This window comes from Phialemonium atrogriseum, assembly GCF_030411735.1.
Source record: "Phialemonium atrogriseum strain 8032-3 unplaced genomic scaffold QBC33scaffold_6, whole genome shotgun sequence".
Taxonomy (NCBI): Eukaryota; Fungi; Ascomycota; class Sordariomycetes; order Cephalothecales; family Cephalothecaceae; genus Phialemonium; species Phialemonium atrogriseum.
In genome coordinates this window covers 190,944-204,629 of record NW_026848143.1, presented here as the reverse complement: position 1 = coordinate 204,629, position 13,686 = coordinate 190,944, and the positions used below count along the sequence as shown (strand labels likewise).

General features: G+C 55.5%; 4 protein-coding genes across 4 annotated transcripts; 2 read left to right on the top strand and 2 right to left on the bottom strand.

Moving 5' to 3' along the window:
* The first annotated feature begins 107 nt into the window (after positions 1-107).
* QBC33DRAFT_617607 (putative 26s proteasome regulatory subunit multiubiquitin chain binding protein) lies at positions 108-1,541 on the top strand. The gene is made up of 2 exons (XM_060432690.1): positions 108-591; positions 686-1,541. The coding sequence occupies exons 1-2, from the start codon at positions 301-303 to the stop codon at positions 1,301-1,303; spliced, it is 909 nt and encodes a 302-aa protein (XP_060285669.1). The 5' UTR covers positions 108-300; the 3' UTR covers positions 1,304-1,541.
* On the bottom strand, positions 1,129-2,513 carry QBC33DRAFT_530792 (Sybindin-like protein). The gene is made up of 3 exons (XM_060427260.1): positions 2,235-2,513; positions 2,051-2,176; positions 1,129-1,942 (listed from the first exon to the last, which is right to left on the bottom strand). Coding segments are annotated over exons 1-3 (492 nt in total). The 5' UTR covers positions 2,237-2,513; the 3' UTR covers positions 1,129-1,578.
* A 95-nt stretch (positions 2,514-2,608) lies between these two features.
* On the bottom strand, positions 2,609-9,136 carry QBC33DRAFT_530786 (uncharacterized protein). Its single transcript, XM_060427259.1, has 7 exons — positions 8,767-9,136; positions 7,095-8,699; positions 5,333-7,032; positions 4,643-5,270; positions 4,385-4,591; positions 4,042-4,329; positions 2,609-3,988 (listed from the first exon to the last, which is right to left on the bottom strand). Exons 1-7 carry the CDS (start codon positions 8,953-8,955, stop codon positions 2,795-2,797), a joined length of 5,811 nt encoding a protein of 1,936 aa, XP_060285667.1. The 5' UTR covers positions 8,956-9,136; the 3' UTR covers positions 2,609-2,794.
* Positions 9,137-9,312: 176 nt separating this feature from the next.
* On the top strand, positions 9,313-10,616 carry QBC33DRAFT_530783 (proteasome subunit beta type-6). Its single transcript, XM_060427258.1, has 2 exons — positions 9,313-9,574; positions 9,657-10,616. The coding sequence occupies exons 1-2, from the start codon at positions 9,465-9,467 to the stop codon at positions 10,342-10,344; spliced, it is 798 nt and encodes a 265-aa protein (XP_060285666.1). The 5' UTR covers positions 9,313-9,464; the 3' UTR covers positions 10,345-10,616.
* Positions 10,617-13,686: the final 3,070 nt, after the last annotated feature.

Below are 13,686 nucleotides of genomic sequence, written 5' to 3'. Positions count from 1 at the left end.
CTCAGGTCTGGTAAGTTTTAGGTACTCCACTATTACGGGTCCGTGCCAGCAGTCCACCGTTGTCCGTTAGCGGCCAGGCTGAACTGCCTTACGCAGGACATAGCCTGGAGCTTTACTGCTTTCAAGCTTCCGCTGACCATCGCCAAGTTCGCTCTTCCCGACCAAGCAGTTGCCCAAACGCATATCCATACAAAATATTGTCGTCTTCTCAGAAGGCCTGTTTTGACGGATCTTCGTCAATCCTTTTTTCCCAACATCAAACTCTCCTCCTCGCCACCGACATCTTCGACTCCGCCCAAGATGCCTCTCGAGGCGGTAATGATCGTTGTGGACAATAGCGAGAGCAGTCGGAACGGCGACTACGCGCCCACGCGCTTCGAAGCCCAGGCCGATGCGGTCAACATCGTCTTCCAGAACGTCGTGCAGGGCAACCCGGAGTCGTCGGTCGGGCTGATGAGCATGGGTGGCAAGGGCCCCGAGGTGCTGGTCACCCTCACGGCGGACCAGGGCAAGATCCTGGAGGGCCTGCACCGGACGAAGAAGAAGATTAGGGGCTCTTCTCATCTGGCGACGGGCATGCAGGTCGCAGGCGTACGTTCCAATCCCCCGTTTAGCCCGTTCGCTTCGGCCATTTGTCGTTTTGTCTTTCATCGTGGAGTGCTAACAGAGGTTGGGGAATATACAGTTGGCCCTGAAACACCGACAGAACAAGGCGCAGCGGCAACGAATCGTCGTGTTCATATGCTCGCCCGCCGCAGAGACCGAGGCGGAGCTGCTCAAGCTGGCCAGGAAGATGAAGAAGAACAACATCTCGGTCGACTTTGTGCTCTTCGGTGACGTGGACGACGACGAGAACGAGAAGAAGCTCCGGGCGTTTAACGAAGCGGTCAAGGGCGGCGAAGGCTCGCATCTCGTCATCATCCCGCCCAGCGGAAAGCTCCTCAGCGACCAGCTCATCGCGACGCCCATACTCCTCGGCGAGGGAGCCGCGGGCGCCGGTGCCGGGGCCGCCGCGGGCGATGCGGATGGCGCCGCCCCGGGCGGGTTCGGCGAGTTCGACTTCGACCCGTCGGTCGACCCCGAGCTGGCCCTGGCCCTGAGGATGAGCATGGAGGAGGAGAGGGCGCGGCAGGAGAAGAAGGCCAAGGAGGAGGCCGAGGCGGCGGGCAAGACGCCGCTGGACTCGGTGAAGGAGGAGGGCGAGTCGGAGCCGCTGCTCGGCGAGGATGGGCAGCCCTCTGGAAGTGGCTCAAAGGACGACGACGACAAGAAGGGCAAGGACGACAAGATGGATACCTCATAATTATATCCCCCCGGAAGCTTTATGCTTCCGGCGTGCCTGCATGGGTTTGTGAGGTCTGGCTATATGGATTTGTAGAATAGACAAACGGGACTTGGGGTAATAATAGCCTGCTCCAGGCATCCTTATCTCTTCAACTCCAGACGTCCCTTTTGCCGTGGTCCCTGATCCAGCCCAGTCAAGCGTCCTCGCTTGACATAACATAACGTGAACCTCCATCCCCCAATACCGCATAAGATTCACCAAACATAGCCTCCCGCCCACCCAAAGATGGCCCGCTACCTATTGTTGATCTCCCTGACATACGAGGCCAGCTTCCTGTCAAAGAGGTCGCACCGGACAGGCATCTCGAGCTGATAGAAGGGGTTCTTCATGACGTAGTCGGCGTACAGGTCGTACACCCTCCTAATGGTCGCGTCGACGTTGGTCTGCGTCGTGTCGGTGAAGAGCAGGAACTTGGTCCCCGTCATGGTCGTGAAGCACTGCAGCCGGAAGTTCTCCGACTCGAGCACCTCCAGCCCCGACGGCGGCTCCGGCCGCCCGGGCGCCGGCACTGCCCCGCCGCCGATGGTTGTCGCCGACGACGTCCGGCCCGGGGAGGCACCCTTGAGCGGGTTGAGCCGCGCCGTGATGGCGTGCACGCTTTCCGGGGGCTTTGTGTGAGCGGGGATGGCCACAATAAAATTTGGAGAGAGGAGACTGGCGTTGTGGTCCATATAAAAAGGGCCTGCTGCGTGCGTCCTTACTCACCCGTGAAATGTCCCGGCTAGGACGAGGAAGTCATTGGTGCTGATCTTCTTCAGTCCGGCCTCATGGAAGTTCTTATTGTATATCAAGCCGCCGGCCTTGTTGATGATGACTAGCGAGAAGACGGTCCTTATAAACTGTCAGTGGTCGAGTTCCGTATGCCAAATTTGTAACTCGCGTAACTAACATGCTGCCAATCTCATGAGGCTTGCCTAGGCAAGCCTCGAGTCGATTGTTGGAATTTCGACTGTTTCACGGGCTAACGGCGTGGGCTGAGGAGATTGGGCAAGATTCAAGAGTAGATAAATGACATCACACCCTGAGAATGGGTTGGAAATGAAAAAAGCAATGGATGGGTTGATGTTGAGAAGCTGGACTTATGTAAATCTAATCTTTGGGGATGGTGGCCAATGCGGTCTAGTGCCCGGTGAGCTCGGTTGTGGGCACATCCGAGAAGCTCACCGAGGTGAGGCTCAACATTTGTTGGAAACCTCACATCCAAACAGACCTGCAATCCCTCCAATTCTTCGGCAACACATGAGCTCGCGAATGGATGGCAAATCGATCTGATACTGGGTAGTCTGGCTTGAGTCTACCGAGAAAAGTCTTACTATACGAAAACTATACGAAATACAGGCTGCTTCCAAAAAAGGAGCTGCCTTACCGCTACAAGATAGAGAGTTCTAGATTACAACATTTACAATCCGGGCTCTACACCAGGACAGCTACCAAAACAGGCTACCCCTTCTAGTATGGAATACCGTTCGTCAGCAGCTGGAACTGGTCGTAAAGGCCCGTCGAGTAGCTGCCATAGCTCTTCCTGATGAGGTCCCTCATAAAGTCGGCGGCCTCGCGCTCGTTCTTCTCGGGCACGAACCGCTCCCTGAAGTGCTTGACGCTCTCGGGCTTGAAGCACGGCAGCCCGCTGTCCATCATGAGCAGCACGATCTGCGATAGTTTCTCCGTGTACTGGCGCGAGGCGAGGAAGGCCTTGATGCACATCTCCTCGAACCACTTGAACGACTGGTGGTCCGCGCTGCCGCCCATGACGGCGAGCATCTCCGACGTGAGCTTGAACGGCGCCCGCTCAAACTTGATGCCGCCGGGCGCGATGTCGAAGCAGAAGCCGAAGTCGATGTGCAGGATGTGGCCGGCGTCGTCGATCATGATGTTGCCGTTGTGGCGGTCCTTGAACTGCAGGAGGAAGGAGATGACCGAGTAGGCGGCCATGCTCTTGACGAAGTTGTTGCGGGCCTGTTGGTAGCGCAGCGAGTCCTGGTTCCCGTATTTGGAAATGAAATACTCGTGGAGCCCGTTCACGGCTTCGCGCCCGAGCATGTCTCGAGATATCGAATTCGGCAAGACGTCGATGACGCCGCATCCCGGTCCCGTGGCTGTCACGCGGTACGGGAAAACGAAGACATCCAATCCGACGTCGTGGAAGATGCCTCGGAATGCGGCTACCATCTGGAGAGCCAGCATGTCCTGGCGACAGTCGTCGCCGACCTTGAAGATGGCCGACTGCCAGGCTTCGACCATGTGCTCCTGCGGCAACTCGTTCTCCTTGTTGGTCTCGACCAGCATGTCGTCGGCTTCCTCGATGCCGCCCTTGTTCTTCCTGATGCGGAAGGTGGCCATGTACGGGGCTTTGGCATGGCTTTGAAGGGGCTTGCCGGACTTGCGGTCGATTCCGATGACCACGCCGTCGGGGTTGCTTGGCAGGTAGACTCCGACTTCGAGCTTGATGTTTCGTAGCTCCTCCTCGATCTTCTGTTTCTTCTCTGGTTTGGATTTCTTGATCAGCGGCTTCAGCTTTCCTGAAATCCCGGTGACCTCGTCAAAGAACTTGAACTCGCGTTCATAGAACTGCCGGTCGACCTGAGAGAAGCCCTCAACCATGCGACCCATTACATGGTCAAGGGTTGGTTTGATCGCATCGGGCTAGGAATGTCAGCGAGTTTCTGGCATATGGAAGGAAGGAGGCGTCAACGTACAACTTGGGCGTCGTCATCTTTGTACGAGTTTGCCTTCATATTCCAGACGATCTGGTGGGCGAAGAGCTGGGAGAACTGGGCTGTCTCTATGATGTAGCGCTCGACGTATCCTAGGGCATCGTAGCGAAGAGCCTGGACGATTTGGGGGACGTAGAAGAAAGTGACATCGACCGAGTGGCTCTCCAGAGCCCTCATCGCGTACTGGATAAGGGAAGGATGATTCTGATAAGGCGGGAGGAAGAGTGTGGTGGCAGTAACAGGGTTGACAGGAGCCCAATAAAGGAGGTGCTATCGACGTCAGCTGGAATGGAAAGTAAAGTATAGGACTGGGGTTAAAACACACCTTGAGTTGGAAGCTGACATCTGCAGGCAGCGAGTCGCCAAGGAGGACAAGCAGGGCCTCGGGTTCAGAGACTGCATTCGCGGGGAAATTAAGCAGCAGCCAACGAACCTCCTGATGGATTCGTGGGTACTGGAACCGCGACGTTAGCTGTATAGCTAGTGACGGGCTTTCGGCCCAAGCCGTCCGAACAAGTGGGACTAGAGCAGCCTCGAGGGGTATTAGTGCCAGCACGTATCTCTAACATTGGGGAGGGTTCACCTCGGTCATAGCTCTGTTTGGATGGTGAGCCGCTGTCTGGGATGTTGCGGGTTCGGCCAGGGGATGAACCCAGACCGACAGCCTCGCCTGCTCGTTCTCAAGCAGCAAGAGGAGAAGTTGTTCCCTGGGCTGAAGCGATTTCAGGTTGCCGACAGGACTCGCCCCGATAACGGCCACTGCTTTGAGAGCCGCTATAACATCTGACAGCAGCCGTATCTCGGTCTTGATTTGCAGTATGTTGCTACCAAAGGACCACCGTGGTGCCGCGCTAAACCAGCTGAGAGCAGCGGAAAGAATACTGTCCTTGAGACGCCACTGGACGACGGCTCCGATGGTGGCACTTGCCTTCAGGACCTTCAGGCCGAAGAGCACAATTTGGAACCTGATTTCCCTGGCCATCGGGTGCGTTGTGGCATGCTTCACCCCGTCCAAGGTGACATCGAGAAGACGCAAGAATATCTGTTGCGAATCTGGGTTGCCAAAAAGGGTCGCGTTATAATGGCTTGCCAAGAACTGCATGACCCTAGTGTGAGGAGCAAGGAGGTCATGAACATGCTGCCTATGCTTCGTAAGAGCAGGAATGTCACTTGGCGCAAACTCCCCCTTCAAGAAGAACGGATCGGGACTCCTGTTGCCGGCATTAGTTTATGCCCGGCAAGGAAGACACATATGACGACCTTGTGTACTCACGTAATTGAAGCATTGAACAGCCCGAGCCTCTTTTGCATGCTGAACTCCCATTGCTGGGCAACCTCGGTCAGGATACGGGGCTCTATCCTCTGGTTCTCGTGCATGACACCGAGCCAGAGCGAGACACCAAGCTTGATTGACTGTTTCGTAAACATGGCAAATGGGATGCTGACGAGGTAATGCACAACTGAGCATTCATCTTTGTCACTGCGGCACAGAAGAGCAGCTGCTCGGCGCAGGATGTCTCGAACATCGGCCAACGGGGTTGGCTTCTTGGACAGAATCCGCCGCTCAATGTGAGCCAGTGCAGTCACCGCATCAGCACTTTCATCGCCGGCAACCGGGAGGAAAGATGCTCGCCGGTTTGGGCGCATGAAATTGAGCCATTCCAAGCTGTGATCAGGCAAGGCCTCGGTGTAGCGGTATTCCTGGCGAGTGGTGTACTGCGCGATGAAATCCGAGGCAGTGTTGATATGGCAGTCCCCGACATTCCCGAGTGATTGCAGCCTCTGATCCGTCGACGGAATAGTAGAGCCGATGTCTACTGCGAAAGACCGACCCAGAGAGACGTGGCCGTAGGCACCGTCGTCGTCAAACTCGGACAGGTACGTCTGGAGGAGCCCCTTTACATCGGCAGGAGCGAGACTGACAGCGGTGGCAAGCCACGACTTTGCCTTTCTGTGCAGGTTTTGAAGAGTGAAGCGCCGGAAGGCGTAATCATCCGAGAGCTCAACACTGACATTGCTCCGTGCCGACTTGAAACTGGTCCTTGGCTCGTACAGATCTGTCTCTGCCTCCAGGCAGCTTGTCCAGAGCAGCGAGAGCAAGTCGAGCAGAGCGAACAACGACGACCTGTGGCACAGGGCCGAGGGAACGTCCCTGAGGATGCGGTCAGCGCAGGTAAAGGCTGCCTGCTGGACCCTTTCGATGCGGTGGCAGCAGTTGCAGAAGATGGTGGCAAGCTGGCTTGATGCATATTGGGCTGAAAATGTCGGGTTTGCCGTACTGATCGTCTTCTTCAGATACTTATCCATGACAGCGTTCATGACGCCCTCCATGGTGCGGCTGACTTCACTTCGGCGCATGCTGGGTTCCAGGAAATATGACAATGCTTTGGTGCAGTCCCCGGCGTCCGCTCGCAGGCCCTCGACCAGATAGACAGCTTGCAAAAAGATGAGCCTGCGGTAGCTCAGTCCCCTGATATCGTCCGTCCTCGAGGGGATCAGCTCGACCATTTGCTTCTTCAGCACGGCTTCGCGCTCGGAGCTCATGCCCCTGCGGAGGACAGTGTTCAGCTCGACATCACTTTCGTCTTGCTCTCCACGGTCTTCGAAGACCAGAGGCGGAGAGTGAATAGCCATGATGCGAAGCTCGTTGATGTACTTCTTGCCCCGTGGGGTAGACGGGGTGAAGCCGTGGATGACGATGGTAAACCACGCGTCGCGAAGCATCGCATGGGTATCATCATCAGTGCTGTCATCCGAGGCCAGATCGTTGGTTGACATGAAGATAGCAAGAGGCTGAAGAAGCTGAGCCATCTCTCGGGCAGCGAGCTCAACATCGGAATCCGTGTAGTGAGACTGATAGCTTTGAGCCTCGCCTTTGGAAATGATGCTGTCCAACATGTGCTCCCAGTAAATCTCGTACAAGGGAGAGTCTCGCCGGACATTGGCAGAGATGTGGTTTCTCGCTTTTAGGACCTACTGGGCATCAGCAAAAGAAACGAGAAAAACAATAGATAGCCCATGCAACAACAACTTACAGCTGCCAGAATACCATCCCTATTTTCCACCACGGCGAGGTGGGCCAGCCTGCCGTACATCTTCAGCAGGGAACGGAACTCGAGTTGGCCACCCCTCAGTGCCAAGGTGGCGGCTCCGGTGATAATTCGAGCATCCGCAGAACTCGTCACCTTGTCGATCTTCTGCAAGAGCATGGATTGGGCAAGGGCTGTGATCTTTTCATCATTGAAGACGCTTGCGATCTCACAGATGGCCTCTATCACATTGCCGTACACGATGACGGTCTCTTCGTCGCCGGAAATTCGCAACGAAATGGAGCTCCCCGTGGAATGCCTTCCCGGGTAGATTTGGGCCCCGGAGCCATCCGTCAATTCTGCATGTACACCGTTCGTGAGTGTCCGCTCGCCACCGGGGCTGAGGACATTGCCAAGGGTGTACAAGGTAGTGATGACCGCATCAGTCGAGAGCATCCGTAGGACGAAGGCTAAGCATTTGGAGGCGGCCACTACCGCTTGACGCCTGGCACCGCTTTGGACGATGAAACGCGGTAGGAGCCGGCTAACGCTGGCAGAGAAAGTCGGCGAGACCCTACAAAGCAGCGCCATTGACTTGAGAACTGTTGCACCCAAATCTTCGTCGGCCATGCTGGGAGGGTCAGAAAGCGTGTCCTCGAGCCACGACATGAGGAGGTCGGCATCGGCAGCGTCCTGGTTGAGCCTCGAGCAGTTCAGGTAGCTGATTAAAGCCGATGACTTCACGCTGCAGGCTAGTTTCTGTTGAGCAGAGGATCCAAGTCGAACAAAGTCCGCACTGGATTCAAGGTGATTCATCTGGTCAAGAACGATGGTAGCGTATATCTCGACAGATCGGAAGTCGGCATCTCCACTCTTGGCTGTGAGTGACCTTAATAGGCCTTCACCGGACATGAGGATGTCCAGGACGTTTGAGCGTCGTAGAGCATCGGCCTCTGCAACCAAAAGAGAGGTGGCAGCCACGAGCAGCCACGTGAAACTCTGCTGGAGCAGCATTGCGCCAAGAGGGCGCCCAATGGCCGAGTAATGACGCAGGTATCTCTTCCACTCCCTCACGTGGCGGTCGGCCGAGCGGGAGTTTCGGATCGTGGAGAAGGCTGTCTCAACAGCGACCAAGAATGGCTCGGAGAGAAGGTCTCTGAACCACTGGATCAGAGCCAGGCGGCCTCCGGCCCTCCAGAAATCCGCCTGGGCAGAAGCAGCGTCGAGGAAACCGAGCAGAGCAATGGTGATGGTTGCAGTGCTTATGGCATCATCCAAAGCTGCCGGTTCGTCCTCGCTGACCTGCGAGACGGCTGCTTCTGAAGCATGCGCGCAGGCATTGAGAAAGGCCCAGATGCTGTCAGACACAGTCTGATGCACGTCGTGATGGCGTATTCCAAGCGAAAGAAGAGCAGCGGTAATGTGGCGACTTAGAGATTCGGTCGGGGATGGTTGGATCTTTCGGAAAAAGGGCGACGGCAAGAAGACCTGGTTGTGCGACTCCAGCAGGTACGGTATAAGTTGTCTCGCGAGCTTCTCGGCACTCTGGACAGACTGTACGATCGGCGCAGCTTTGCAAAGGGCCAGTAGGACCTCGAATTCCCGAATTGTCTGCAGTCCGAGTAAGTCAATGGATCGAACTCTCTCGATGATGCGTTCAGGGACTGTCTTGGCTTACCATTGGGACACGTCCAACAGTGGGCATTTGGCTGGTACGGTAGCCGTTGGCCGTCTCATGGGACTTTCCATGGCTGGGGGCAGCTCTGCACAGTCTTCCCAGGTCGGACTTGTCAAAGGAGGTGGTTGTGCTGGTGGCAGAGAGGGCCGCGATCTTCTCGAGAGCCCTCTGGCGTATGTCTCGAGCCATGGCGAACGTATAGGGGGATCGAAGCGAAGGCTTCGGTTCGAAGGGGCGTTTCTTCTCCGCCAATGTGCAAAAGGAACAAGGAACAAGCCGTATCCGCGACGTGCTTCAAAGGCACATCAGACGAGGCCGGTATGTTCTTGGAACTTCCAAGCTCAATTCAATTTAACACAAAAGTAATCTATACTAGGTATGCGTCCACCGCGACGAGAGGATCCCTGCTCTGAATTGCCGCCTGCTGTGCTAATTGGCCAGCTCCCAAGCTCAGGTTGGTCTCCACTAGCTTAGTCACCCAGAGCTCCCTGTCTCAGCAAGGCTGCAAGGTTGACGCGCGCCTCCCAGCTCAATATTGAACTTCATCGAAACGACTGCCCCGGGCAATCTCAGCTTCACCTTCGGAACGAACTCCATCTCAACGCTAGACGGCCCTACCCTCCTGTGACCGTTTCGCCCATTCCCAGAGGAAGAAAGGAGCTCTGTTAGACGATTTCTGATTAGCGGAATTCGGCAACATGGCTGCAATGTTCAGCCAGAATCCCGTTATGAACGGACCCAACTACTCGTTCAACGATGCACCCAAAGTCAACGCACCAGAAGGTGCCCGGGAACACCGCTTCGACCCGTGAGGAGACACCGTTCCTTCCAGCCGCCCTAATCTCCCCGAAGTACGGACTCCCCAAGCTAACCCGGGGTCGTTACCACAGGTACACGGACAACGGCGGCTCGACGCTCGCCATCGCCGGCGCAGACTTCACCATCATGGCCGGCGACACGAGGCTGACATCGGGCTACAGCATCAACAGCCGGTACCACCCGAAGGTGTTCCGGATCGGCGGCTCGACGGCGGACCAGCACGACGCAACCATGGTCCTGTCGGTGGTAGGCTTCGCGGCCGACGGCGAGGCCCTCAAGGAGCGGCTCGACGCCGTCTGCAAGATGTACCGCTACCGGCACGGCAAGCCCATGAGCGTCAACGCCTGCGCCCAGCGGCTATCGACGATCCTCTACCAGAAGCGTTTCTTCCCCTACTACGCCTACGCCATCCTGGGCGGCCTGGACGAGGAGGGCAAGGGCGCCGTCTACTCGTACGACCCCGTCGGCAGCTACGAGCGCGAGCAGTCCCGCGCCGGCGGCGCCGCGGCGAGCCTGATCACGCCCTTCCTGGACAACCAGGTCAACTTCAAGAACCAGTACGTCCCCGGCAGCGGCGAGGGCCACGCGCTGCAGGAGCGGGGACGGCGCCCGCTGTCAAGGAGCGAGGTCGAGATCCTGGTCAAGGATGCGTTTGATGGCGCAGTGGAGCGCCATATCGAGGTCGGCGATGGCTTACAGATGCTGGTTGTCACGCAGGAGGGTATCGAGGAGATCTACCTACCGTTGAAGCAAGATTAAGCTTCAGGGAGGCGGCGCACTGCGAGGGGGAAGACGCCTTTGTATGTTCCGTTATGTACACTAAACAAACATTCCCCAAGCTTTGGGCACAGGTGGCATTTCATCATATCCCGGCTGCTCAGAAGGCCCGCTCAGGTCCAGGCAGTCTCAGCATGCAGGTACACAACTGATTGCCACTCCATTCCTGGCATTGAGGCAGCTTCTCCAATTTACAGTCAGCGAGGCTATTACAGGTGACGGTTCTACCTACTTATTTCTACTACCCCCTAACCCCGCTAGCTACTATTCCAAACGACGATAACCTCGAGGGCAGTGATATAAGTAAGGCTAGTCTCCACACACACTAACACACTCCCACACCACCCAACCATACGGTTACTGTTCGATACCTTGATGCAAGGCCGTTTTGCACCCGCTTCGAGGTGCAGGATATATGTCCGCGGCCGAATCAAGGTTTCCCTCTATGTATAGCCACACCCGGTCGCCACTGTGGCTGCCCATAATGCCACTCTGGGCCTGCCTAGAGCGCGAGGAGATATCTCCGGCCCTTACCCAGAAAACAAGCGAGTGGGGTAGCTGATTTCCTACAGGACCTGCTGCGTGCCCAACTTAGCGCAGAGTATCCTCGGCCAATCCAGGCACAAATGCGGCTTCCCACGCTGCATACTGTAAAGCCCAGGCCGTTCGACGCAATCAGAAACGGGACCAGTGGCAAATGGTATCGTTCCCAGTCAGAAATTGGCCGTGTTTTCCTTTGGTTTTGCCACCCGCACTGATTCCCTGTCCTTCAAGCATTGCTCGGGTCGTGGACTACCCGTATGCTACTGCATATGGCGGACTCTCACATTCGCCTTCAATATCAACCCTTGTCAAGATAACCTCTATACGTACACTATGTAAGGACTGTTTTGTCAGGAGTGCCGAGTCGCCGGCGACAAAGAGTTCCTATCAGCCACGAGGTCAAAGAATAAAAGTTTGGACATCCTCAGGTGTACGTTTTGTACACCATTGCAGAGCAAAATAGTCAACAATTACCGTAGTCCAGTCTAGAACCACTTGGCAACGCTTGATTTCGGGCCAGGCCGAAACCCTCCAACATAGCAAGATAGAGTCTGCACGTGTTCAGCTCTCATCAGCCTCATCAGTAAAACTCAATCGGCACCGATGAAGAGAAAACGTGAGGACTCTTGGGTACAACCAGTAAAGTGACGTCACTGAAGCAGTCGCGATTTACTGGTAAGCCTGAGGCTGGAAGGAAGACGGCTCGCGACTCAATTGGGAGACCCGTCCAAAGCTAAAAAAAAATACCGAATCTATGTATACATAGTATGCTACCAGCGCGGAAGAAAATGTCCGGTCTAGCTGTTTTAAGCCCCGCGGTTACGGGCTAATTGCTAGGATTGTAGCGAAGTGGTGGGACCAAAAGTTCGTGAGCGGGCCGTTCACATCTCAACTAGCACCAGATTGATCGGGAGAGGATGGACGCGTGGCGTTGACTCTACAGTTCAGTGCCATGGATACTTGTACTTTCATGTACTAGGATAGTGTGCATGTACTTCGTAAACACAGTATCTGGTGGGGCAGGCCTGTGGCCGGCTGGACGCCAGCTTTGATCTGAAGGTGAGGTGGCGAGAACCATGAGGCGACGGGAAAAGGGGTGAAGACCCCTGTGGGGCTGGGCCGATCTAAGTCGGGTTACAGCCGTCCCAACTACATGATAGGTACCTACCTACCTCTACGGACCTCTGACTTCTAGGGTGTTCTGGAAAATCGTTGTGGGCGGGGCCATTCCTTCCATTTAAGTTCCCTTCATTTCCTTGTGCTTCCTATTTATTCCCTTTTGCTTGGGGCCAGTATAGTATGTAAGTTATCACCAACTACTTCCAACCTACCGACCTAAAGTCATATAGAATACCAAAAGGTACCTTAGGTACCCTAGTGCATGTCCTGGATTGTATGTACATCCAAGATACATCTCAATTGCCCCCACCAGTTGATCCTGGTGCTGCCATCCACATTGCGAGCCGCCATGCCCTGCTTGCCAGCTTTATGACGTACACTGCACCAGGGCAGGACCTGGGGTTGCCATTCCACCACATTACTGGGCAGATACAAGCTCCAGGTCCCTGCATCGTTCTCTCATCGAACTTGTTCTTGCTTGTCTTAACAAGTTTCTCACTGCATCATTTACCACCATCTGTCTTCCTATATCTTGGCTAGCTATACCCTGAGCCTTCACAGAAGTTGGCGATCTCCCTCTTACTAGCAATAATCTGCTCAAAAAAAACAAGCCATAGATCTCCCCTGCCAGCAGAAACACACACGCTGGCACGAGTGCTAGGCTGCAAAACCTTTGTGTTTCCAAGCAGTCTCCGTCTGCCACGTTTTCCGGCACCGGTGCTTGTCCCAGCTCATCAGCACCATGCCCTCTACCTCCCTAGAACTATCGCTTGCACTGCCCTCCTCGTACTCCTCATAAGAGACTGTGCCGGACTTCCTTCTAAGGTGTAAGTTAGGTAGGTAGGAATCGGCACCTTTTTGGTTCCCCAGTGTCTTAGTGGCAAAGTACTTTTCAGGTACTCGTCTTAGCTACATAAATGGTCGGGGAAGGTCAAGGCCGGGTAGGTACGTCTCGGCGGAGAAGACCGGGGTACCTAGGTGATACGACCTGGAAGATCATAGATCGTGGGCTCGAACTTCGAAGGCTAGAACAATTGTGGCTCGGTGGCTTGGCCCGGCGTCTTGCCTCTGCATCCCATTTTACACTACTTCTCCTCCTACTACGTACCAGCTATCATCAACACAGGTACTAAGGACCCTTTAGCTACATTGGCCCCGTCCTCTGCGCCAACGCCTCTTGAAGATGGGTCAAATAAAAATCCCCATCTTCTTTCCCAGATCCCCATCCTCCCAGTGCAAAATGCAAAAACCTGTTGGCCCTGTCCCTGTCCAACCTGCCCATACGTACTCCAGCCCTCCTTGTGGTCCCGCTAGCTCTCGCCTACTCCTTTCCATGCTGCCCTCACCGTGCTCGTCATGCTCCCTAGTTATGGTCAGAAATGACCAATAACCTGGGCTCTTAGATCCGTCGTACTTATTCTACCCGTACCTTTGTTCATACCTGGTACCTACCTAAGGTACCTACCTACTTACCTTCCATGGTAGTCTCTCCTCGGACGCGTCAGAAGCCGTCACTATCCCTGCCGAGAGCTCCATACGCAGACGTCCACTACAGATCGAAGCGAGAATTGGGACGAAGATTGGCGCCGCCCCGCAGTAAGCCACTTCCCTCCCTTTGGTCTGTAAAGTCTGCCAAACCTCCGGGTCTGAAAGCAGAGAGCA

Bases quoted from the DNA above. Each gene is read 5' to 3' on its own strand.
- QBC33DRAFT_617607 (XM_060432690.1), top strand. From the start codon at position 301: ATGCCTCTCGAGGCGGTAATGATCGTTGTGGACAATAGCGAGAGCAGT. The intron at 592-685 runs GTACGTTCCAAT...GGGAATATACAG, and splicing joins CGGGCATGCAGGTCGCAGGC to TTGGCCCTGAAACACCGACA.
- QBC33DRAFT_530792 (XM_060427260.1), bottom strand. The intron at 1,943-2,050 runs GTGAGTAAGGAC...GCCCCCGGAAAG, and splicing joins CTAGCCGGGACATTTCACGG to CGTGCACGCCATCACGGCGC.
- QBC33DRAFT_530786 (XM_060427259.1), bottom strand. From the start codon at position 8,955: ATGGCTCGAGACATACGCCAGAGGGCTCTCGAGAAGATCGCGGCCCTC. The intron at 7,033-7,094 runs GTAAGTTGTTGT...GATGCCCAGTAG, and splicing joins GGGATGGTATTCTGGCAGCT to GTCCTAAAAGCGAGAAACCA. The intron at 4,330-4,384 runs GTGTGTTTTAAC...TGACGTCGATAG, and splicing joins ATGTCAGCTTCCAACTCAAG to CACCTCCTTTATTGGGCTCC.
- QBC33DRAFT_530783 (XM_060427258.1), top strand. From the start codon at position 9,465: ATGGCTGCAATGTTCAGCCAGAATCCCGTTATGAACGGACCCAACTAC. The intron at 9,575-9,656 runs GTGAGGAGACAC...TCGTTACCACAG, and splicing joins CGGGAACACCGCTTCGACCC to GTACACGGACAACGGCGGCT.